We start from the raw sequence: 26,708 nt of genomic DNA on the forward strand, positions 1-26,708 counted from the left end.
ACAGAGGTGACTTTGTTGGATACTAGAGAGATGTTCACAAGAAAATCTTTTTACTAATTCCACATACAAACTCCTTTGCAGTTTCTGCATGGTTGCTAGGCTGAAGTAGCAGCATCATTACTTGGAATCGACAGCAAGCAAAAATCTGAATTTGGTACTTGGTGACGGGGAAAAACTCTTAAGAAAGTGGAATGTAGAAAGCAAGTGGGTATGTTAAGTACCAGGTTTCACACCTAGGTGTATTTTGCTAAAGAGCTCAGCTGGGGTGTAGAAGGTTGAGCTGGTCACATGTATTCCAGAATCCACGTTTTAAATATTAAAAGTTGAGATCACATGGTCACTAATTCACTCAAGGCCAATCTCAGGCACCAATTTGACAGAATGGCTTCAGGATTCTCAAGGTTCCCAGATAGCTGGAAGTAAAGAATACACTCTCTTCTACAAACTAGGATAAGCATTAATCCCAATTCAGCAAATAATCGGTATAGGGAAGCACTGGCATGCTTTGCTATATCAATCTCCTTGCCAAATTGGATCCAGCATGCACAGTAATGTGCCTGAGGCAAGACATTTAGATTCTTTTGTTTTATTCAGTCTATATATACAGCTATATGAGATAATTGGCACAATCATCACCAGTTTGAGAGTGAATCTATACCTTCCCCTTCATTTTTTGGGCCTGGCTGTATTTTGCATTGCCCTTGTGTTTTCCCTTCCCTCCTGCTCCATGTGATTTGTAAGGCTCGTAGTCTTCCAAGTGGCTGATAGTGACAGAGCTGTCTTTACCAAACATCTGTGCTGCTGCATGACATAATTGAATCATGACCAGTGCACTTGTTGTGTTCTTGTGGACATGTGTAGAAGGCTCCAGAAAATTATGAGTACCAAGTGAGTATAATATGAGCAGTGTGGTTCTAAAGTATTTCCTTGGACTGGAGCCATGGTGCAGAGGAGTAGCAGTGGTGGTAATCTCTTTTCCCAATAGAATCAATAGACACAACTTTCAAGATATTGTTCATCCTGTACAGCAAAAAGACTGGCACCTATATTGTATCTGTCTTTTCTCACTATTGGGGCCAATACCAATTAGGGGGCTAATTGCTATTGGCATTGCTTCAGAAAGGGTTAAATAAACTCCTTCCCTCATGCTAACTGCTCAATCAAAATCTGTTTGTCGCAGCTGCTTTAAAAAAATCATCAGGAAATCTGATCCAGGCTTTCTCACATAACATGTAGTTCAGCTCCAAATCTCTTTTTGATCATATACATCTGCCCGAACTGGCCTCCTTGTCCAGCAACTCAATTATTGTAAGGTTCTCTGTCCTGCAGGTATCAAACTTCCCTATCCCTCATAAGGGTGAAACAGAGTGAAGGAGGTTTATACACTGTTCAAGCATTCAATGAAGATGACTCACAGGAGATGTCCTTCTACTTACAGATTAATGGTGAGCACATCTTTTTAGTTTGGTTTTTGCAGGAGAAGACCTTATATGTAGCCTTTGCAGCACATATACTTAAAATGTGTGCTGAGCTCTTTGTGTGAATCATGTGATAAGCTACATACAAATGGACCAGGACATAGGGCAAAGTGTAATTAAATGTGACCTGGAAAATATAGAATGTTTATATGAATAAGCACTTCAGTGTCACCTGTGACCTACTTTTTGCTTGCTTTTTTGCTGGCGGCATGCTTGTGCCTGGGCAGGCTTCTGAAGGTGAGTTGTGCTTTTAATAATCACTTCAATATTTCCTTTGACATTACTCAAATTGTCATGTCTTACTTCCCATCTCCGCACTCCTCCCAAGAAGGCTTTGAGGTCTATTCCCCGTGAATGTGCAGCTGTAGCTTCCATTTTCACTTCCCTTCTCTCTTCCTGACAGTCCACACATTCACTTTGCAAGGACACTGCTTTTTAGTGGGACTTGAAATCTTCTGTTGGGGAGTCCTTGGTTACTGCATATAAGCTTAGAAGGAACCTTGCTTAGGTTCTTTGTGATATTTTGTGGCTGTCAAATTGTGTTTGATCTACCTGCTGGGCATCATTGTTTTGTTCTGTATTCTTTGTGCATTGTTGGATTTCTGTGCATGGCTAATTTGGAGACTTCATTGGTGTGCAACACTGTGACTGTGTGTTGCCATGGACACTCTGGGATTAACTGCCAGTACTGATATATTATCTCTACTCTAAGATAGTATCACTTTTTCTCCCTACTTTGCTGCTGGGAGAACCAGAAGCCTGACTGCATTACAAGAATGTGATGTTGATGTAAGCCATCACAATGGGACCACAGGATTTTCCTGCCTGTTTGCCTTTTGGTGTACCTTCTCCAGTTCTACAATATCCACTTGACATGGGGTGATCACTAGTGAATAGTGTTCTAAATGCATCATTGGCATTTCTAACTGTCTCAGTAACTCACAGGGACATGGAAGTGTTCCTTCCTGATGAAATTAAGGCCTGAAATCTGGTGTGTGAAGTCCAACACTGTGATTACTGGATAATTCTGAAAACTGGATATTTCTACTCCTATATGTTTAAATTAAATCAATAGGTCCTTGTATTTGTTAAAAGTATTGCCATGTTCCTAGAAGCTAAAATTTGGTTTGTATGTAGCGCAGGATATCCTGATTACAAAGACCTGAAGTTTTCTTCGTAAAAGGAACCATAAATCCAGTACAGTGCATGCTAAGTTTAAAGGTAGCCCCCTATGTAAACATTGGGTCATTATTGACCCAAGGGGTGATGTCACATCATGACATTTACTAGGTGGACTGTATTTACGGAGTGGTTTGCCATTGCATTCTCCAGTAATCTGCACCTTAGTCCCAACAAGCCAGGACTTCCCTATTTGTAGCTGCATTGCACTGAACTGTCATCCTTTGTGAGTTTTCTACTGTCACGTAACAATTTTTTTTCAGCAAATGTTAACTCCAATGACGTGAGGTTTTGGACCATAGCCAGGTCATATAGAGAGAGGGGGGGAGCTGGTGGGTGAAAGAAGGGTTAAAGTAGCCCCCACACCTGTCTCTACAGGAGCATTATTTAAGAAAATCTATGATGCTAAATACTTATTTCTTTGTAATATCTTATTCTACCCAAAGTGTTTTGGGATTTTACCATGCTGAATAATCCAGTATCATATACAAGCCTGACTCTAATTTAATTATGAAGTAAAAGACAGCATAAAATGTTTTAAATAAATAAAATAACATAAGTGGGGGAAACACTGAATAAAGGTTTATTATTTATTTATTTAAATAAAATGATGCTCCTCTGTTGCTCAAACTGTTTATTACTACCCACTCCTTCCTGCTATTTAACCAGTTAACTTGTATCCTTTTGTCCCATTTAACCACCAGTCTCAGCTAAGGTGACTGACCTCATAGAGAGCATCAATTCTACTAGTGGGGAGCAAACAGTGACATGCGTCGCAGAAGGGATGCCCCTGCCAGAAGTTGTCTGGTATACCTGTAATAATGCCAAATGGTGAGACGATAACTTCCAAAGCACATAGAATTTTGAATTAAATGGATGGAAAGTCAGGAGTTATGTTACCATCAGACTTCAATTATCACCTGGCTAGGATTTTTTAAAAACTTGCCTCATTCACTTTGAAGTTATGTTTTGTTTGTTTGTTTGTTTGTTTATTAATATGTATTTTTATGCCACCCTATACATGAAGATCTCAGGGCAGGTTACAACATAAGACTTACCTTTTCAGTTCAGTAACCATTTTTAAAAAAAATCTTCACATGATAAGATTAGTTATGTTGATCTGTCTTTTGGGGAATGTTTTCTTCTTGCTGGCCTGTTTTTTATCTCTCTTGCACAGCTGTGACAAAGGGTTGCCAAGTCTGGTTTGGGAAATTCCTGGACATTTGAGAGCACAACGTTTGGGGAGGAGCTTACCAGGGATTTGATGCTATTGGCTCATTACACATACTGTGCCTGCTTCACCACAAGGACGAATGTCAATTGCAGCCCAATTTCTTGTATGGATGTATTTCCCTGAGCCCTGCTTTCAATTTCCATTCTCCCTACACCAAACAACATCATTTTAAGTGCAATTTTAATTTTCTTCATTGCCAGAGCAGAGGAGATTTGCCAGTGAGCACAGCTTTGCCCTGGACATCTTCCCTCCACCCGCTCCCAGCCTACTAGTTTCACCCCTCCCACACCCTCACACTCCCATGTATGCCTCTCCCCTTGCCCCCTATCTGCGGGCAAACGGCAGGCAAAGAATCTTTTCAGATTTTTTATTACTTCGATATTTGTTACTTATTATATTACAATATCAGTATATTGACATAAACAAATCACTGCAAATTGGTTGACTTTTATTGCATTTGAAAATCTCCAAATGGTGGATTTTCCTTGTGCTCTTCCTTCCAGAGCCACTGCAGTTACCAACAGTCTCAATGGGAGGATGTCTGTAGGATGAATTATGAATGGTGGACGAACCAGGCATTTAGTAACAAGCCTCTCTCTCTTCCCACAGCAGCACCAGCAGCAGGAAGTGTGGATGGGTGTGTGGGTGGTAGAGAGAAAATATCAGTTTTAGGACATGGTCCCCTTCAGCAGTTTTTGATCCAGGGAACTGCTTCGCCTCTTTCATTTGGGAGGTGGGGGTGGGGATTATTTGTGGAAAGGGGCTGCAATATAAAAAAAACTGCTATAATAGCAATATTGACATAACAGTAGCTTTAACAAAGCCAGCAATTTTGTGACTACTTGGTATCATGAGATCTGTGCCTTTAAGAGTGAGTTGATGGGTGGAGTTAAGAGAACCAGGGAAAGTTGATCCAGGAGTGTTCAGTAAACAAGCTGTGCAGTGAGCATCTCCTTGTGTGTAAACAGAGAAATGCAAGGAGGTCCCACTACAACCCCATTGTGCAGCAAAGAGCCCCAAGGTAAGGTTTTCATGCATAATGGACCATAGAGTCCACCCCAAAGCTACTTTTTTCTTGAGGGAAATTGATCACTGTAGTCTGGAGATCAGTTGTAATTCCAGGAGAACTCCAGGCTCCAGCTAGAGTTTGATAACCCCAGCTGTGATACTCACAGAAGCTTATGCTGAAATAAATGTTGTTAGCTTTTAAGATACTACTGGACTATGCCAACGTCTTTACTTATCCCCTCTTCTTCCCCACTAGTATATTCAACAACAGGTAAATTTGGCATCATTTGAAAAGACAGATTTGGCCCTCATGCCATCAATTATCTGTCATTACTCTAAGAGGGTTGCCTTTCTGGCTGCAAAGTAAGGCAGATACATTTCTCTCCCCCTTCCCATAACTGCTAGTTTCAATTTTATATAATTTGATTGAAACAGTGTCAAGAATTAACTTTTGTATAAAGAACTGTTGTAGTACAGATCTTTTGCAAAATACTACTGGTTTGTTTCTAGTGAATATTTAGAAATAAAGCCCCTTGAGTCTGTCTTGATGGGAAAGAATGAGCTACAAATACAGTAAATAAGCAAACAAACAGCACAATGGTTCCAAACAACAGAATGCAAGAACCATCGGAGCTAAAGAGGTTGGAAGAGCCTTGTATGGTTTAGTTCAATAGCAGCATTCTCTCCTGACGTTTTGCCTGCATCTGTGGCTGGCATCTTCAGAGGATCAACTTCAGATCCTCTGAAGATACCAGCCACAGATGCAGGTGAAACGTCAGGAGAGAATGCTGCTAGAACACGGCCATACAGCCCGGAAACCACACAGCACCCCAGCTATTCCGGCCGTGAAAGCCTTCGACAATACACTAAACTGTTATTTGGCCCCAAAAGCTGCTGAGGTGGTGATCTAAAGAAGGATTCTGGCACTGAAGAAAGGGATAATAACTGTTCCCTCTGCATTTATTCCCTAATTAAAAATGGTTGCCTTTTTAGGGGATAAGATAGGTACCCATTTCCAGTCAGAGAAGTGGGGTGGGAAAAATAATTTTCAAAAATCTTGCCCAAGTGCTGTGAGGCACCACTACAGTACTTTTGGTAAGTCAAATAAAATGCTGAGACTTCAAATCATACTGTCATGAGAAGTTTGGCCCTTGCTTGACTCATGTGGGGAAGCTTTTCAGTTGTGTCTTATGGAATCATGGTTTGTGATGTTCATGCATGTTTATGCAGTTCATAAGAGACACGTTTGAACATATCACTTAAGCCCTCAAATTAACTTCCATTGATTTCTTCCTTCCACAAAAGGTGTAATGGGGACGCAACCAGGATTCTGGGAAATGTCTCTGGAGAGATGAATCTGCAGACAAATTTCACCTACCAAGATGACTTGAAGATTTACACTGTGACAAGCAAGTTGCACTTCCACAGAGTAGATGAGCCAGTCTTCGTAAGCTGTGTCACTCAAAATGCCTTGGGCACACATTCTCAGAACATCACCTTGGTTCCATACAGTGAGTCTCACAGGACATCCTTTAAATACTTCTGTGTTTAACTGCCTTTATAGCCTCCTTGGGAATTTTGGAAACAGTTCTGTGTCTGCAATGTGTAAAGTATATCTAATCTAATATTTCAGTAATAAAACGGTAGCTTTTAAATTAACTAATTAAAGCAGAGGGTCCCAGATCATCAACTCAGAAAACAAAATTACAGAGCTCCAAAAGCAGGTATCATTAAAAAGCTGAAGAATTAGCAGACCTTAACTTGTCTCAGTCAGCCAATAGTATCAGCCAACAAACCTGCTATATGGTTTAAAATCCCCACTCTTTAGTTACTTTCCTAATACCCAGGGGTGTATCACCCATGGGGACATGATACGGCCCTGCGTACTAGGAAAGTAACTAAAGAGTGTGGTGTCACATGTCCCCGGGCACTCGGCATCCAGTCACATGGGGGGGGGGGGTGCCCAGCCTCTCCTGTGGCATGGTGCCCAGCGACTCCCTCTGTGCCTGGGTCGCGCTTGCCGGGTACCGCACAAGACTCTCCACACCCCGGAGATTCTGCTCCATGTTTGCCTGGCCAGCCTTTCCTGGCACCAGCAGCCATAGCAGCCGTGCGCCTCTGCCCCGAGGGCCGTTTACCTTGCAAACCAGCCTGAGGCTCGCTGGGGAATGGAGTTTCCTAGGCTCCGCTGCTGCAGGAGCCTGATGCGCAGCCCTACCTTGCAAACTTCCCAGCCTACCCCAGACTGGGTGGCGGCTCCTGCAGGCACCCTTGGTGGATCCCTCCTGCTTGGAGCCTCGCTGCCCAGGTAGCCACTGTTAACACTCTACTGGATCAGATACAAAGGCCCGGGATATCTCTCCTTTCACCTCAAGAGTAGTGAGCTTCCTCACCAGCGCCCTCGTTTCCTGCTTTTTGTACAGGGGGGCCAAAAGGCCCTACCTTGGGAGCGGTGGGCTTTACTGCCCCCCCCCCCATCTTTTTGAGTCATATGATAACCAGAAATACCTCAGATGCCCCTGGCTCTTCATGCTTTCAGAAGAAGTAGCCCTAAGAGCGTTTCTGTCTGTTGCCGTACCTTTTAAAGGTGCTGAAGGTATGACATCCACATGCAGGTGATTCCAGGAAGGAAGAAGTAGAACATTAAACTATCTGGAGTCCCCCTCCCCTTTTTTTCTTAGCAGTTTTGCAATACATTAAAACAGGGGAGGAAATAGATAACTAAGGGCTGATTTTTTAAAAAAAATGTTGACATCAGGTGCATATTTAAGCTGGAGTCTTCCCATGTAGAGGCTGTAGGGAAGGGGAGAGGAGACAGAAAACATAAGATTGAGGGCAGATAAAGATTGGTTGGCAGTTGGGTGGGGAGGAGATATAATTGCCAATTCCAGGTATAGAGGTGGAACCTGGGGATGGTGAGGTTTGAGGAGAGGAGGGAACAAAGGCCGATTCTGCACTTCAGAATCAACCTAGGTTCGACTCGTGTCCGCGGAAAAGTAGTTACCTGAGGTCGACTCCTGTTACTCCGCACAGCAGCCAAGGTCGTCTCTCTGGAGGCGAGTTCAGAAGGTGGGATCACCTCTGCACATCGTTCTCTCCTCATTCCCAATTGGCTGCCATTCCATGGCGGGAAACGTGAGCGTGCATCCCTTTTTTCGTTTCGCCACGTAGGAGCTGCGTTGTGACAATGTCACAAAGCGCCGGTTTCCCGTCTCTCGTGTTCACAAACTGGTGAGAATCTGAATTTTCGCGAGCCTCCTGTCAGATCAAAATATGGCAGCCACCCTGTCAGAACATGCCACCAGAAAGGAGGGAGGGAGAGAGGGAGGGAGCATGTTTGATTTGGCCAAACCGCTGAGAAGCGGGAAAAATGTTACAACTTCATGGTGCGCCATTGAAACGCCTGGCCGTCACTTCGTGCACAAGAAGAATTTTTTTTAAAGGCATGATTTTCGCCGCCACGAAAACCTGCATACCCAATCTCAGCCCAGTGTTATTCAACACACTTTTTAACATCATGTAGGTATTTAGGGTTTTAAAAGTTGTTTTAGCAGTTAGTGGTGTGTAATTCCTCTCACTAGACTGATTTATGAGGGAATCTCAAGTGTAATATGAAGAGTGAGGAAGTTTTTTTTGATCCTCAGAAGATGCCAGCCACAGATGCAGGCAAAACGTCAGGAGAAAATGCTACTAGAACATGTCCATACAGCCTAGAAACCACACAACACCCCAGTGATTCTGACCGTGAAAGCCTTCAACAATACATTTTCTTTTTATAAATTGTTCAAAAGGGCATTCTTATCAAGAGTTGTAGATTTCTAATCTAGACTATTTCATTTCGTTGCTAATTGAATGTCACAATGTTTTGTTGCATTATTTTCCAATTTTGTAATCCAGTTGCATTGAATTGTGTGTTGCATATAATATATTGTTACATTACATTTTTTTTAAAAAAACTTTGCAATAAGCCTTGAATCTCAGTTTAAAAGGCAGACAAATGAATGAAGTATTAAATATAAGACCATTACAGATTTTGTGCTGCAAAATTGTGCTCATTCAAATAATATCAAGAGAAAATGAGAAATAAGTGCAAAAAGTTATATTTTGCACCTATTATTTATTTTCTTTTGATATCGCTTTCTCTCTGCATATAACACCCATCTCATAATACCTTTGCAGAAAATATACAATGCTTTTTAAGTGCTGTTGACTGAAATCAAGAACGAGTTTGAGGACAAGGAACAAAGAGCAAACGGATACAAGGGGCTCAAGGCAAGGCCTTGTGTCAGTGCTTCCTTGCTAGGGTTGCCAGCCTCCATCCAGGTGGCACTTGAAGATCTTCTGCTGTTGTAATTGATCTCCAGACACTTGTTACAACTGATCTTCAGATAACCAAGATCAGTTCCCTTGGAGAAAATGGCTGCTTTGGAGATATCTGATGATTCTGCATGTGTTTACTGTTTCAGACTTGCCCTTTAAAGTAATCATCATCTCAGTCATCTTGGGCTTGCTGGTGATCATGGTTCTTTTCCTGGTGATCCTCATTGTCTTGTGGAGAAAAGTAAGAGAAAGTTTGCCTCACTTGTGAGACTATGTGGGGCAGAGTTCTGTGTTCCGTACTTTTAAACCAGTGTAGCAACTGGATCAAATCCAACAAAATGCTGGGAGAATTTATCTCCGAAACCTTTTTGTTGCTAAACAGTAGTAGAATGGGAGTGTTATTGTTTGGGGCAGCGGTTCTCAACCTGGGGGTCCCAACCCCTTTGGGGGTTGAACGACCCTTTCACGGAGATCGCCAAAGACACTCTGCATCAGTGTTCTTCATCTGTAAAATGGATAAATGTTAGGGTTGGGGGTCACCACAACATGAGGAACTGTATTAAAGGGTCGTGGCATTAGGAAGGTTGAGAACCACTGGTTTGGGGCATAGTAGAGGAGGGTTAATTCTTTCCCCTATGCCATTTTTCTGAGCTGCTGTGTGGTCTGTCCTGGACAGGTTGCCTGTATGTCACCTGCATGTTGTCCTCAGTAGGTCACATAGCACATTCACAAAGATTTTGGAAACAGCATAGAAATGGGAAAGAGTTAAACTGCACCCATTGTTTGTTACTAATAAACAAAAATGCTTGGGAAACATATAGTTTCCTGAACAGAGATACCTTTCTAAGGCCAGTGAGTTTTAAAAGATATAATTCACTCAGAATTTCACTGCCAATAACAGATCTTCCAACATCTCACCTAATTTGACCCTGAGTATCATCATTTGCATAAGCAAAGGATGAAGCCTTAGCTTTTGACCTACTGAATGTTTAACTGGAAGGCTCAGAACTGTAGAAACACCAAGTGATAGAGTGAAGTTCAGCTTAGCATGGTCTATCAGTATTCCAGACATTAGATAAAAACTTTAAAGAAAAGTCTGGGATACAAATCATGGGTGATTCATATGAAAGCTCGTGTTCAAAGGACTGTGAGAGTTCAACTCCTCACCAGAGCTAGTAGGAAAATAATCTTAAAACATGCAACAGCTTTTCCAGATACTATAAAACCATTTCACCAACACTCGCCATTTGCCAACTTAAGCAAGACAGTAGTCAGCAAGAACTTGGGGTTTGAGAAGGGGAAAAATGAAACTTTTCAAAAACTGAAGTACTTCTATTTTAGATAGTACAAAAGTTAACATAATTGCTAACTTCAAATTGTTATTCCTCTGTGGAGGAACATAACATGTGTCCAGGCTCGGCCGCAGCACCCGGACTTGCCCCGCTGGGTCACACACAGGCTGGCACCGCGGGAGATGGGAAGGCTGCAGAGGAGCCTCTTGCAGGGACGGTAGAGGCCTTAGAGGCCTTGTTCAAAGAGGAAGGCAGGGAAGAGAGGAGTTTTAGCCCCAGCAGGACCCACCCGCCCACAACTGAACCGGATGTGGGAGGTGGGCTGGAGAAGCAGGTTAGGTCCGGCAGGGTCCGCCCGCCCACAACTGAGGCGGATGTGGGAAATGGGCTGGGGAAGCAGCTGGGATGAGGGAGAGAAATGAGAGGGCAGAAAGGATATAAGGAAGTGGGAAAGGGAGAGTGAGGAGCTGCCGCAGCAGCAGGAAATGTGGGTGGTGGTGTGAATAGGCAAGGGAAAGGGACAGCTCAATGTGGGAAGTGGGAAGGAGGGAAGAGGACCCTGGAGCCCAGACCCCCTGCCAGAACCTAGAGCATGGTTTGGACTGATCCCAGCCCTGTGCAGTAACAGGGTGGGAGTCTTTCACACAGGCTGGAAACACCTCTCCCTGTGAGGCAACAGGGAAGAGCCAAACCCCGGGAAATTCCTCTCCCTGTGAAGCAACGAGGGGGGGGGGGGTGAACTCTCAAGTCAGCCAGGAGAAGGAAGGCGGAAAGACCTGCTAAGAGGGGGGCGTTGGTTGTGTGGGGAAGGCCAGGAGGTACACTCATGCAGGCGCCCTGTGGCCGAGGTTGTTTCTTGGCCCTCTGGGCCAAGGGGACAAAACACCATCTGGGGAATCCAACCCCCAGGTTAGGGAAGGAGGGACAGCACACTCGCCTGAGGACACCGGGCGGCTAGGGAAAACGCCACTACATATAAGCAACAGTCTAAGACTGCTACGCTTACTCAAGCTCCATGGATTTCAACAGGACTCGTGTGCATAATTGTATGGTTGCCTACGGTTATTTTAAAAATCAGTCTGTCTTCACTTGGGGATTGGTCTTAGGGAGGCAGTAACTTTCCTTTGATAAAAAGAAAAGCAAGAATATGTGCTAGGGTTGCCAGCCCCCAGGAGATATCCCAACATTTCAACTTTTTTCCCAGGTTATACAGATCAGCTCCCCTGGAGGAAACAGCAGCTTTAGAGGGCAGACTCTAAGACATTATACCCTGCTGACATCTCTCCATTTCCCAAACCACCCCCAAACCTCCAGAATTTCCTGTCTTGGAGTTAGTAACCCTAATGTGTGCGAATGTGAAATGCTTTGCGCAAATCACATACCATGAACTCCTAAGAACACTTTCTTAGGAGTGAAACCCATTGAATAGATCTGAGTAGGTTTGCTTCAGATGGCACTTATAAAAACCTTCTTGGGGAGCATTCTGGATTTACCTTGAACCTATTCTTCATTTTGCACAACACAGTCCTTCTGTAACACCTTTCTGTTCCCTCTCTAGAAACCTCGCTATGAAATCCGCTGGAAGGTAATTGAATCAGTCAGCTCTGATGGGCATGAATATATCTACGTGGACCCGATGCAACTTCCTTATGACTCCAGCTGGGAGCTTCCCCGGGACAAGCTTGTTTTAGGTGAGGAGAGGGATAGACCAAAAGAAAGGTGTAGTTGAGTAAAGAGCTAGCGCCACTCTGCCTCAAAAGGGCAGGTTCTCTCTGCCATCTCTTCAACTACCGGTCTCTATGTGAAGCACTGTATTATTATTATTCTCTATACAGAGCAGCCACATTCCCTGTTCAAGCAATGGCTACATCTTGCTCTACAGCCTGCCTATAATTACAAAGACGTGACATCCCAGTTGTACTGGGGCTTGATTCAACAGGAGTTCAATGTGAAGGAGAGACTTCAGCCTTTCCTCTTGCACTGCTTTTCCAAGTTGAATTTTTAAAATTTATGTGCTTGTTTATTTATTTCTTACTGGGACTCCCAGTGGATTACACAGAGTGAGTCAATCCAATCAACTAGATGGAACATTCAATAAACAATGAACTAGGTTTTGGGTTGTAGAACCAAGCAGATGTCTAAAAAACAGAACTGAAGCAAAGCATAAGTGTTAACATGAGGGATAGACCAAAAGAAAGGTGTAGAGTGTGAAGAGCTAGTGCCACTCAACCTCAAAAGGGCTGAGTTTACTTGCGAGAATATTATGGGACACTTTGTCAAAAGCTTTACTAAAATCGTAGCATACCTGGATTTTAGTAAAGCTTATGACAAGGTGCCCCATAATATTCTTGCAAGTAAACTGGTGAAATGTGGACTACTAGACAATGCTACTATTAGATGGATTTCTAATTGGTTGTCTGATCAAACTCAAAGGCTGCTAATTAATGGCTCATCTTCATCCTGGAAAGAAGTGACTAGTGGAGTGCCACAGGGTTCTGTCCGAGGCCCAGTGCTATTCAATATTTTTATCAACGACTTGGATAATGGAATAGAAGGCATGCTAATCAAATTTGCAGATGACACTAAATTAGGAGGGGTAGGACAAAGTCAGAGGACAGAGTCAGAGGACAGAGTCAGAATTCAAAATGACCTAGACAGATTAGAAAGCTGGGCCAAAACAAAGACAGAAAAAATGAAATGCTCAGATATAGGATGGGTGACACCTGGCTTGATAACACTACATGCGAAAGGGATCTGGAAGTCTTAGTAGACCATAAACTAAATATGAGTCAAATGTGATGCGGTGGCCAAGAAAGCCAATGCGATTCTGGGTTATATCAATAGGAGTATAGTGTCAAGATCGAGGGATGTAATCGTACCTCTCTATTCTGCATTGGTTAGACCTCACCTGGAATATTGTGTACAATTCTGGGCACCGCAGTTCGGGAGGGATATTGACCGGCTGGAGTGGGTCCAGAGGAGGGCAACCAAAATGGTAGAGGGTCTGGAGTCCATGCCCTACGAAGAGAGGCTTAGGGAGCTGGGGATGTTTAGTCTGGAAAAGCGTAGGTTAAGGGGTGACATGACAGCCATGTTTAAATATTTAAAGGATGTCATGTCGAAAAGGAAGCAAGCTTGTTTTCTGCTGCCTCAGAGACTAGGACACGAAGTAATGGATTCAAGGTGAAGGAAAAGAGATTCCACCTAAACATTAGGAAGAACTTCCTGACCATCAGGGCTGTTTGACAGTGGAATTCACTGCCTCGGAGTGTTCCTGCATTGCAGGGGGTTGGACTTGATGGCCCTTGTGGTCTCTTCCAACTCTATGATTCTATGACACATTAAATGATGCAGAATTACACAGAAGTACAGACCACAGTCCCCAATAATTTATCCAACTTTGTGAAGCCTTTTGTATAGTACTACCCAATTGTATGTGTAGATTAGAAAAGCCCTCTTGAATAATTCAGTTTTGTATAATTTTCAGAGAGCCAGGTGAGTGGGAGTCTTCCTGACATCTTCAGACAGGCCATTCCACAATGTGGGGGCCACAGCAGAAAAGGCATGCATATATGCAGTTGCTGATTTGCAGTTTGGTTCTTGCCAAAGGCCTTGCTCATATGAGTGAAGCTGATGGAGCACAAATATGAGGGTCCAAGGCCATTATGAGCTTTGTATGTGATAACCAATGCATAGTTTTCAGAGAGCCAGTGAGATGTAGTGATCAAGAGTGGTGGACTCTAATCTGGAGGACCGGATTTGATTCCCCATTCTTCCACATGAACAGCGGACTCTTATCCGGTGAACTGGATTTGTTTCCCCACTCTTCCACATGAAACTGGCTGGGTGACCATGGGCTAGTCACAGTTCTCTTTGAACTCTCTCACCCCACTTACCTCACAAGATGTCTGTTGTGGGGAGGGGAAGGGAAGGTGATTGTAAGTCACTTTTAAAATCCTTAAACATAGAGAAAGGGGGAGTATAAAAACCAACTCTTCTTCTTTGAACTGATCCTGGTAACTGATGGGTAGCCAGTAGAGTCACTCTAGCATAGGAATAATAATAAATCCCAAATCTTGTTTAATTTTATTGTGTGTCCGTGTCAGTATCTTCTTGCCAGGGTGTGGTATCAACTAGCCAGGTTGGTTTGACTTGGATTCTCTGCTTTGCTATTGATTCTGTTGGTCATGCAACATTGTGTTCTTTGCTCAAGTTGATTTGCATTGGATTATCTGATTTGACATTGGGGGTTGTATTAGAACAAATGACTGCCCATTGGCAACATGGGGAGAAGATGGAATGCCCACTGGATATAATGGGAGCCAAGCGTGCCTGACTTGCATGGGCTCCTTTGAAATGTATTACAGTATACAAAAGTTGTCCAGTTCACTTGAAACTTGGGGGTTATTTAATGGGCAATCACCATCAGCAATCACCATGGCAATTTTGGTGCCATTTGTTTAAGAATCAGTCCCTTCAGCCCCCTGGAAAATTCCCTTTAGGGAATAATGGAGCTGAATAATCAGTATCCCCCCCCAAAATCCCAGCTCCAAATACCAAACCAGGATTTGGTGTTGGAATAAACAATGTATGGCATACGAAAAGAAATAAAGAAGATCCCACAGAGCGCAGCAAGAAGAAAGGCCAGTTAGATAGGAAGCATGGTCAGTACCTTCTTTCCTGGTAAGATTTTTTTTTTGTCTCCAGATTGATATTCTTAGAAGAGAGAGGAAAAGTTTTGGATTTATATCCCCCCCTTTCTCTCCTGCAGGAGACTCAAAGGGGCTTACCATCTCCTTGCCCTTCCCCCCTCACAACAAACACCCTGTGAGGTAGGTGGGGCTGAGAGAGCTTCGAAAAGCTGTGACTAGCCCAAGGTCACCCAGCTGGCATGTGTGGGAGTGCACAGGCTAATCTGAATTCCCCAGATAAGCCTCTGCAGCTCAGGCGGCAGAGCTGGGAATCAAACCTGGTTCCTCCAGATTAGATACACGAGCTCTTAACCTCCTACGCCACTCCTACTTAATCTCCTCCTTCGGCGTTCTACAACTCTGATCTCTCTCAGCTAGTGATGTAGCCAAAAAACAGTCTGTGTTGCTACATTTTACTATCAAATACATTAACCAGTGGCGGGATTCAGCAAGTTCACACCACTTCGGCAGAAACGGTTGTTAAAATGGTGCTTGTATACAACCGGTTGTTAAATTATTTGAATCCCACCACTAATTAGTTCCCAAATAAAGCTTTCTCTACACTTTGATCAATTTGTGCGCTTCTGCTGCATTAATCACCCAGCCAACATTTGGAATCTGAATGCTGATATTGTTCTGCTTTCTGATATCTGGATCTAAAACACACATTTTTTTCCTCATAATAGTGATTACCAACGCCATCTAGTGGTCACATATGGAATGCATACAACATTGTTTGGATGAAAGTACCAAGGTTTATGTCATTCGTTAGAATTGCTGCCTTATCAGGCAGCTTTTAGGCAGACATAAGTCTAAGCTTTAGTCATTTCCCAATGGAATAGTTCATGCTGTTCAATCTTTCCAGTAAGGAGTTTAACATTTTCCATGCAACCGCCTTTATGTTTACAACTGGAAAGTTTTGAAGTAGATAATGATTTTTTATGCTGGTCTTGATGTGGAAAATACATCTCTCTCCTGCAGGACGCACATTGGGCTCAGGGGCATTTGGACGAGTGGTAGAAGCTATAGCCCATGGTATGAGTAATACGCAGTCGATGATGAGGGTTGCTGTGAAAATGCTCAAGTGTGAGTTAAACATTTTCTTTTTCTTCTGCAGTGCATGCTCATTCAAATGTTTTCTCAGTCTTCCCACATATCCCCACTCTCTGATTCTGTTTTTTTAAGCAATATACTTATATCCACTGCAGAATTAAGCATGTTAAGCAAAATGCTTGCTCAAAGGAAAAATGCAAGCACGGCTATAGTAATATTCACCTGCTCCTCAATCAAGACAGTATTTAGGTGTGTATGATTTCCCATACAAGACAGGTATACATGTTGCACTCTGCAATATAGAAAGTTCCCACATGGAAATGTTTTTAGTTGTTGGCTTTTTGGGGTGCAGGACCAGCATCAGCATGCCTTGAGGTGAGGCAGCTGCCAAGCCCCATAGCAAACAGACATACTTTTCCACTGCCTGTTTGTGAGCACTTTATGTCACTCTGGGAGCTGTGCTCCCAGCCGCACATTCTGTCTAGTGCTGCTGTAGAAGGGCATGTGGGTAGTCCAGAAAACATCAGGGTTCCTAGTAGCCTGGGAACACCTAGCTTCACCTAGAACAGTGGTGGCGAACCTTTGGCACTCCAGATGTTATGGACTACAATTCCTATCAGCCCCTGCCAACACGGCCAATTGGCCATGTTGGCAGGGGCTGATGGGAATTGTAGTCCATAACATCTGGAATGCCAAAGGTTTGCCACCACGGACCTAGAACCATTGTGGGAAAAGAAAGCAGGAAGTGTGGACAGCTGTGACTTCAGCTGTTGGGAGAGCTTGTGAGTGGGCTTAGAAAGGACACACAAGCTGTTGGGGGTAGATGGATGGGTAGGCAAAAAAGTTGTGGGCATGGAGAGTGTGTGTGCTCTCTACCCAGGGACCCCTAAAACCTGGAGCCAGCCTATTGAAATGTAGTGGGGGAGGGAATTACGTATGCTAGTGTAAGATTCGGAAACCATTTCTTCCATCTGATGTTCTACCGGTACTCCCCTTTTCTGAGGTAAATGTTACTCTCAAAACCATGGATGTGTCTATTTTACTCCCTCTTGAACTTCAAATGTTTTTGTTATCTGTTTCATCTTTCAATTCATCCACCATACAGCTACTGCCAGAAGCAGTGAGAAGCAAGCATTGATGTCAGAACTGAAGATCATGAGTCATCTTGGGCCTCATCTGAACATTGTCAACTTGCTTGGAGCCTGCACCAAAGGAGGTACATTGGAGGTTTCATTGCGGACCTTTTGCTAGATATTACCTCTGTGTTCTTTCCTGATTCCTTCTCATGCTGCCCATGAAGATTTGTATCTTGTAAAGAGTTCATTGTCATTATGGCTGATAACCAAGCTGCTTTTTGGCAAAAAAAAAAAAAAAAGTGGGGGGGGGGGGGCTTCCATATGTTGTTGCTGCATAAGTCAGTGAACCATTCCTAGTTGTTTCTCAAAGATGAAGACTCTCTGCCAACTGTCTGACACACTTGGCAAAAATGGGGAAACTATCCTGTTCTGCCCACTAGCATACTCCAAAAAGTCCATCAGACTGACATCTGCCTCCTGTTATCCACTGAATATGGATCTAAATTACTTTAATAGCTTCATCATGTTCAAAAACAGTTTCCTTTCCCAAGCTTGCAGCACCCAAGTGATATATCACAAGAGAATTCAGACTTTTAAGGAAGGATTAGTGGAGTGGAAGCAACATGATTCCCTAGAGATAAATCAAATTCCAAGCATACTTTATTTTTTGGTGGTGTTATGACTGCAAAGATTCATAAAGAAATCAGATTTCTCTGCTGCTGATTTTGTGTCTCCCTATCCTCTGCTGATTATTACATTATATTGCCTCTCCTCCACTTCTTTCACCCACTCCTTACTCCTCTCACCCAGTTGCGTAGCTATAATGGGGACATCTGGGGACAAATGGCCCGGGTGCCCCCCAGTGAGTCACATGGGGGGAGATGGAAAATTGCCCCCCCACACACATCTGACCCACACCACCACCGATTGAGAGGGAGCGGGCCTGTGGGCTGTCGGCCAACCCAGAGGCTGGAGCCTGGGCTGCCTGGAGCAGCCAGCCAGACCCTGCCCGGCAGGCTGGAACATGACCCCTGTAGCGTGTACGTGAAATTTGGAAATTTTTTTGCCCCTATGTGCATCACTTTACATTTTGCTACATTGAACAGCATTTGCCATTTCTTAGCCCACTCACCTAATTTATAAAGGTCTGCTTGGAGCTTTTCACAATCCTTTGTGGTTCTCACCATCCTACATAATTTGGTATCATCCGCAAACTTGGCCACCACACTACCCACCCCTACTTCCAGGTCATTTATGAATAAGTTAAAGAGCACTGGTCCCAATACGGATCCTTGGGGGACACTACTCCCTACATCTCTCCATCGTGAGAACTTCCCATTTACACCCACCCTTTGCTTCCTGTTTCTCAACCAGTTTTTAATGCATAGAAGGACTTCCCCTCTTATTCCTTGATTGCTGAGTTTTCTCAATAGTCTCTGGTGAGGAACTTTATCAAAAGCCTTTTGGAAATCCAAGTAGACAGTGTCTGCTGGTTCCCCCTTATCCACATGCCTGTTTACACCCTCAAAGAACTCTAGTAAGTTTGTCAGGCAAGACTCGCCTCTGCAAAAGCCATGCTGACTCTTCCTCAGCAGATCTTGCTTTTCTACATGTTTTTTTTTAATTTTATCTTTAGTGATAGATTCTACTAATTTACCAGGAACAGATGTCAAACTGACTGGCCTGTAATTTCCTGGGTCCTCCCTAGATCCTTTCTTAAAGATTGGTGTGACATTGGCCATCTTCCAGTCTTCAGGGATGGAGGCTGATTCTAGGGATAAGTTACATATTAAAGTGAGAAGATCAGCAATTTCATGCTTGAGCTCTTTAAGAACTCTTGGGTGAATGCAATCTGGGCCAGGGGATTTGGTAGCATTTAGTTTTTCAATGGCTGCCAGAACTTCTTCCTTGTCTACCACTATCTTCGCTAGTTCCTCAGATTTGCCTCTTAAGAAGTTTGGTTCAGGTGCAGGAATTTTCCTCACCTCCTCTTGGGTGAAGACAGATGCAAAGAATTCATTCTCTGCAATCTCTCTGTCATTCTTTAGCACACCTTTTGTTCCTTCATCATCTAACAGGCCTACCACTTCCCTAGCTGGCTTCCTGCTTTTGATGTACTTGAAGAACTGTTTGTTACTGGTCTTGATGTTTTCAGCCATGTGTTCCTCATAATCCTTTTCTACCTCCCTTGCAGCTAACTTGCTTCTCTTTTGCCATCATTTGTGTTCCTTCTTGTATTCTTCATCAGTCAAGCTGGACTTCTATTTTCTAAAAGACATCCTCTTTTTTCTGATAATTTCCTTAACCTCCCTTGTTAACCATGGTGACTTTCTTTTGGACTTGGGTGCTGTATTTCCTAACCTACAGAACACATTCAGTTGAGCTTTTATTGCTGCATTTTTAAATAACCTTGAAGCATCTTGGACAGTTTTGACTCTCTTGATTTTCCCTTTCAGCTTCCTGCGCACTATCCCCCTCATCTTTGAGAAATTTCCCCTCCTGAAGGGGAATGTAACTATATTAGTAGTTGTCACTTGCTTGCATGCAGAGATACTGAATCTGACATCATTGTGGTTGCTGTTCCCTATCAGCTCAAAAACACTGACTTCTCGTACCAGGTCCTGGGTCCCACACAGAATTAGATCTAGGACCATGGTGGTGAACCTATGGCACTCCAGATGTTCATGGACTACAATTCCCATCAGCCCCTGCCAGCATGGCCATGAACATCTGGAGTACCATAGGTTCGCCACCACGGTCCTAGATCTAATTCTATGTGGGACTCAGGACCTGGTACGAGAAGTCAGTGTTGTTGAGCCGATAGGGAACAGCAACCACAACGATGCCAATTGGCCGTGCTGGCAGGGGCTGATGGGAATTGTAGTCCATGAACATCTGGAGTGCCATAGGTTCGCCACCACTGATCTAGGATCACCTCTCCTCTGGTTGGTTCCACAACCATCTGCTCTAACCGACAGTCATTTAGCATATCCAGGAATACTCTCTCCTTTTTATGACCTGGACATTCATTTTTCCAGTTTATGTGGGGATAGTTGAAATCACCCATTACCACTACATTTTTGCTTTTGTTGGCCTCTCTAATTTCTTTTTCCATCTCAGAATCCTCCTGTGTGCTTTGGTCAGGGGGACGATAATATATTCCTAATATTAGACTATTCTTCACACCTCGTATTGATATCCACAGTGCTTCTCCCCTTGCATTGTCTATTCTATGTGATACTATGCTCTCTTTGATGTAGAGGACAACACCATCCCTGATACGCCCTGTCCTATCTTTCCTTAGAGCCTGTAACCTGGGATAACAGCATCCCACTGGTTCTCCTCATTCCACCATGTCTTCTTCCCTCATTTTTTCCACATCATGCTATTTTTCTACATTTCTTTCCTGTATGAAAGTACATCTGGCCATTTGAGTTTACACTTGTAATGAAAATGACTCTCAGTGAAAACTAGACCATGTGATAGGCAAGGAAACATGTTCTCAGATGCCATTGACCAGAGTTGTTTTATGCAGGCCCTATTTATATCATAACGGAGTATTGCCGCTATGGAGACCTGGTGGACTACCTACACAGGAACAAGCACACTTTCCTACAGTACTGCAGTGAAAAAGCCAAGCAGGAAGTGGAGGTGTATGGGAATGCCTTCAATGATGACAGGGTACAAAGGTACTTGTGCATTAATGTCCTCCTCTTGATTATGTACATCTTGCTATTTTCGGTACATGCACATCTTGCCCTTTCTGCACATCTTTCAAATAGAAGCATGATAAAAACTTCAGCACAGATCTAGGATTTTCCCAGTGTATTTTTTAGTTCTGATTATCTAATGCTTCTCCTGATCTGGATGGCCCAGGCCTGCCCCATCTCATCAAATCCCAGAAGTTAATCAGATTCAGCCTGATTAGTATTTGGGTGGAAAACCACCAAGAAAGTTCAAAGTTGCTATGTAGGAGAAGGTAATTGAATGCCACTCTGAACATCTATGGGCTTGAAAATGCACCTGCTCTTAACCACTATGCCACTGCTGCTCACCACTGCTAATAGTCATGGATAGATATGAATTTTCCTCATTTCACCCATCCTTAATCTAATGCCAGCCACTTTTATCAGGTGACTCTGTGTTCTATCATTATGGAAGAAAATGTTCTTTCTAATTCACTTTCTCCATATTAAGCATAATTTTATAAATATCATCAAGTATAATTTAATTCCTGTATGATGTTCCATCTTAATCATCATTTTTCTAAACTAAAATAAATATTGTATTATCATTTAACAATTACAAAAAGGGCAACCAGCTGTGATCTAATTGTTCAGGGGTATCTTTGATTTCCTTTCATATTTTGGCCGATTTATTTTACTCCAACACTCCTTAATATCACTTCAATACGTCTCCATCGTGTTGAACAGCAGTTGCCAGATACTAATCAATTTTTGTAGTACTTGGCACAAACTCCACACAGACTGTGCACAGTATCTTTTGCATAGTTTTATGATCTTCAAAGATACAAAGAAAAGTTTGCTGAAAAGTCATTCATTGTCTTTCTAAGCATTGTGCTGGTGTACAATTACCCCTGTCAACTTGAGGTAAGTCTTTTCTGAGAATTCAGATGAAATGTTTTTGTTTAAGCCCATGTAAGTGTATGCGCAGGCTGTTGCCTACATCAAGACTGCTGAAAATGTGCAAGAAGTTTCAAATACATTCGACACTAGTTTATGCCCCTCTGATATATGGCCATTTTAATACAAAACTGACTGCTGGTATATGCAAAAATCCTGTTCCCACACATACCTTGGGTCTGCACACACAATTCTGGATCAGATTTGAAATTGTACATGTGCTTATTCTTTGTCTTTGTGTCAGCCTTTGGACACTGTATTGTATCATATATTTAATCTATATACCGCCCTTCCCCGAAAGGCTCAGAGCGGTGCACAACAATATAATAACAATATCAGTAATCATAGCATCATACAACAGACACCAAAAACATAATATCAATAAACAAAGGATCAGTAAACATCATAGCCTTTATGATTATAATTATAAACATTATAAACAACAAGCATAGCATTGTAAAACATAACATTATGACAAGCAATAAACATAAAAGTATAAACAACAAACATCAGTAGCTATAATATCATGAACTATGAGGCAGCATTAAGCACAACATAACTAATCAACATAATAATGAGCATAGATGGCGACTTTCCCCTTCTACAGCATAAACTGCAGAAACACAATGACCAAGGAATTAACTCCCAACAGTCTACAGCTGTGTTAGTAGAAGAAGCCTAGCTCAGAGAACAGTATAAAAATATAGTATCTCGTCACTAAACTAAACCTAACAAATCCAACTAAACCTAACACTAGCATGAAAAAAATGACAATACAATAACACACTACCTAAAACTAATAAATATCAAAACAGGAGGGAACCCAATATAGCCTAACTAACCAATTACCACCACCCCGCACATAGTTCACATCAACAAACAGGCAGTCCAGGAGTCCAAAAATCTCCCCTGTATCCACGTTCTATCAGGACTCAGCCACACAGCGTCTACAGCCGGCTCGGTTGTTGCCAGCCCTCTCTCTCTTTCTGTCCGCTCACCAGTACACATTCCATCTGCCGTCGCCACCACCGCCACCATGTTCTCTCTAGGGCACGCCCAGTCCTGGCTGCTGAATGGAAAGCTCTTGCGGGCTTTGTGGGAGCCCCTGCCACCGGTCCCCACCGCCATCCAGGAGCCTTAGGCGATGGACAAGAGCACCCCACCCTGGCCCTCTCACTGTCAGTGGGCTGCCACAGCTGTTGTTGCCACCACCATCGTCCAGAGGCCCACATTTTCACTCGGGCTCGACCAGCCAGTTGTTGTGTGTGGGCCTCTGCCACCGCTCCCTCTCAAGACAGGCTTGCCCAAGAAGCTCAAGGAATTTCAATTCATCATGCTGCAAATGCCCACGCTGCGAGACAGCAGCAGGCAGAAAAAAAGGAGGCAGAGGGAAATCACACCACTCCATTCCCCTCTGCTTCATTCCGCAGTTGGTGAAAAATAAAGTTCAATAATAAATTCAATAGCATCAAGTGAAGTTTGCTAAACCCACTCAATTCCTAAAGGCAGTGGAACAAAAAAAAATTAACCATTCCCGAGGTCTTAATTTGACTAATTTTAACTAATTGCCAGAGCTCCACAGTTAGTTGCCTGCTCCGGCCACCATCTTGTATTTCAAGACACTATAAACCTTGCTTGTTTATCTGAAGCCCCCCTTTGTCATAGCTCTGTACAAACTGAATAAATATATAGTCTGAATCATCTTTCCACCTCTTTGCAGCCATACTTCCTTATCTGTGGAAAGTGATGGGGGCTACATGGATATGAGTAAGGATGAGTCACTGGATTATGTCCCAATGTCAAATGTGAAGGGTGAAATCAAGTATGTGGACATTGATTCCTCCAATTATGGTGCTACCTATGAGCTGAACAGTTATTCTCCATCAGGTAAGGAAATCCACAAGGAATCAGCTGGCACAAGTATCTACTTATAGCTGTTTTTAATGGTTTCATTGAACAGAGGATAAAGTATTGTAATGTTACCTTGTGATGTTGCTTCTAATTATCTTTCTTTCTTAGATTTAGTGTTCTCCTTAGATTTAGCAGTCTAGCAAGCCCTGTGGACCAGTTTTATATCTACATAATGAATTTAACTTATAAGTATTATTTGTGTCTTTGTTCCAGTTCCTGAAAAGGTGACTTTGATAAACGAGTCTCCACTCCTCAGCTACACAGACCTTGTTGGATTTAGCTTCCAAGTAGCCAACGGAATGGAGTTCTTGGCTTCGAAAAATGTATGTATCTGTGTGTCCAGAATAACATGTAGGGATGACTGATTTCAAAGGAATAAAACTGATTGTTTTATATGTGTGTTTATACAGCAAGACAGGCACGGAAACAGGAGGCAGCAAATTAATTAAGTGTAGGTGGACTTTTGATTTATGTGTTATTAAGACATTCAAGTTGTTGTCCCCTTTTAGACATGACTACATCCCTTTTCCTCAGAACAAATTAAGCAATATTTATATAGCCACCCCAGTGTGCAGGCCAGCAGCAGAGCATTCAATAAAGCTGCACTGTATATCATTGCATTACAATAACTTCTCCAGTTCTTTATAGCAGACTGGATTTCAATCATGCAGTATTCAGCCCCCCTTCAAGAAGTTTCAGATTCTTTCACAGCTAATGTTGGGAAACGTCAAAATCTCTTAAGCTTTAATCACAGAGTGATGTTGACAGGCCATAAAAATGCAGCCCCTGCTGCTGTTCCTGAAAGCAGAGAGTTGAGGGAGTATCTATCCCTGTTGTGTTGCAGAAACCATTCAACATAAATGAATAAGCAATGCTGTTATCATGAACTATGTATAGCCTCTGTATTGGGCTTCTCTTAGACATTCTAGAGACGCTGTCCTAAATGGCTTATACCCTCCAAAGTTTCTCCTGAAAGGATATTACTCTGTTTAGAACTACACAGTAAATTGGTGTTAAAAGTTGAATTCTATGTTTGTGTTGGTTGCCATAAACTAATTCAGTTGGTTTTGGAAAGGATATTTACAGTTACTCACCCTGCGGCATTCCAGTGATGTTTATATTTATTTGTTGTCTTTCTCCTGCATAATTGATGTGATTGAGTAGGAAAAGAGGAATATTGACTCAATAAAAGATGACCTTCAGTTTGCAAGACCTGACCAAGAATATTAATGATAGGACATTTTTGGAGGTCATTAATTTGTAGGGTCGGCATAAGTTGGAAATGGCTCGACTGCACATAATAGACACAACTGATAAGACATCTTTTTCTCAGAAAATATTTTTGCTCATAAATGTGGGAAAGGGGAACAGGGTAAAACTGATGAAAGCCTGTGTAGACAAACTTACCACCAATGGTTACCATACAATAGGAACTTGGTAATGACTGGGTATTTTACAGAGTATACCACAAGATACAAATGTTTCGAAATTTCGCACTAGTCACTTGATAACTGCACAATATGGTTGCCAACTAGTGGTGTGTGTCTGAAGGCATGGGGACATGGAGGGACTGCTGTTGGTGAGACGGCATGTCATCACGTTTGGGGACAATCTGGAAGTGATGTCATGCCTCTCTAGAAATGGAAATGATTCCTAGAGAGGCATAACAACACTTTCAGGTTTCCCCAAAAAATGACATACCACCATTATGCCAACAGCATTTCTAAACGTTATTTTTCTCCTGCTGGCAGCTGGAGCAGTGGCAGGCAACAGGAGCTTGGGTCAGGGATCTCTCATCCCTCACTGGCAACCCTATTGTACAAGAATGGGGAGAAACATTTGCTTTGTTGCCAGAGTGGGGAGATTTGCCAGTGGGTGCAGCTTTGCTCCAGAGATCTTCCTTCTGTCCATGGCCAGCCTTCCCTTCCACTCATGACTCTCTGCACATCTTCCCCCTTGTCCCCCACCTTCCATGTTGCTGACCACTTCAAGTAACAGAAAAGAAGCTCATTCATGAACACCAATCTCTAATTCTCTTGATATTTTGAGATATCGATATATAGAGAGCTTGGAAATAACACACCTCTATCCTCTGGCTGCAGCAGCACTAGCTGCAGGAAGTGTTGTATGGCAGGGAGAGAAGGAGAGGAGGAGAGAATATCTGCTCTATGACAGTCTCCTTCTTTAGCAGCCTGTGGTCCAGGGAACTGCTTTGCCTCTTTCATTTGATGTGTGTGTGGGGGGGGAGGATTACTTTTGGAATAGTAATATCAACATAAGTGCCGCTTAAAGGGCTGAGCCAGCAGATTTGACTACTGGGTCTAATTACTTTTAAGAATCACTTAATGGACAGAGTTAAGAGAACCAGGCCTGGAGAGTTCTTTGCTGAAAACTCTAGGAAAAGGAGGGAGTGCCTCCTCACAAGTAAACAGAGAAATGCAAGGAGAGTCCTCTGCAAGCCCACTGTGCAGTGAAGAGTCCAGAGCTAAGTGTTCCTTGTGTAATGGGCCTATATCTAATAGGAAATAGTCCCACAAGAGCAAAAATGTTTGTAGTGGAAGTTATCATTGTATTGCATAGTCTAGAACACCCAGAGGTTGAAAACACACTTTGACATAATGCAGAATACTTGGGGTAGATTCATCCCTCCCCTTTAGCATATAAAATAACCAGCACCAGTATAGTTCTTTTACAAAGCTACAATTTTTTAGAATGTGAAACAACAAAATCTAAAATATTAGGCAACTAAAATAAACTTTCATGAATTTTAAAGGAAAGCATCTAAAACATCTCAAATTAATAATTTAGCATTTTTCAATTTTG

The 26,708-nt window shown here is 42.8% G+C and overlaps 1 protein-coding gene across 2 annotated transcripts in view; it reads left to right on the forward strand.

Moving 5' to 3' along the window:
• PDGFRB (platelet derived growth factor receptor beta) overlaps positions 1 to 26,708 on the forward strand; it is an 87,484-nt gene that overhangs the window by 50,512 nt on the left and 10,264 nt on the right. For both annotated transcript variants that reach the window (XM_048489857.1, XM_048489858.1), the window contains 10 exons: positions 1,330 to 1,445; positions 3,362 to 3,488; positions 6,205 to 6,410; positions 9,366 to 9,460; positions 12,070 to 12,202; positions 16,184 to 16,288; positions 17,361 to 17,471; positions 20,867 to 21,020; positions 23,695 to 23,861; positions 24,099 to 24,208. In XM_048489857.1, coding sequence (XP_048345814.1) covers positions 1,330 to 1,445; positions 3,362 to 3,488; positions 6,205 to 6,410; positions 9,366 to 9,460; positions 12,070 to 12,202; positions 16,184 to 16,288; positions 17,361 to 17,471; positions 20,867 to 21,020; positions 23,695 to 23,861; positions 24,099 to 24,208 — 1,324 coding nt within the window. The remainder of the gene's footprint in view (positions 1 to 1,329; positions 1,446 to 3,361; positions 3,489 to 6,204; positions 6,411 to 9,365; positions 9,461 to 12,069; positions 12,203 to 16,183; positions 16,289 to 17,360; positions 17,472 to 20,866; positions 21,021 to 23,694; positions 23,862 to 24,098; positions 24,209 to 26,708) is intronic.

Source organism: Sphaerodactylus townsendi, linkage group LG03 (genome assembly GCF_021028975.2).
Source record: "Sphaerodactylus townsendi isolate TG3544 linkage group LG03, MPM_Stown_v2.3, whole genome shotgun sequence".
Classification (NCBI taxonomy): Eukaryota; Metazoa; Chordata; class Lepidosauria; order Squamata; family Sphaerodactylidae; genus Sphaerodactylus; species Sphaerodactylus townsendi.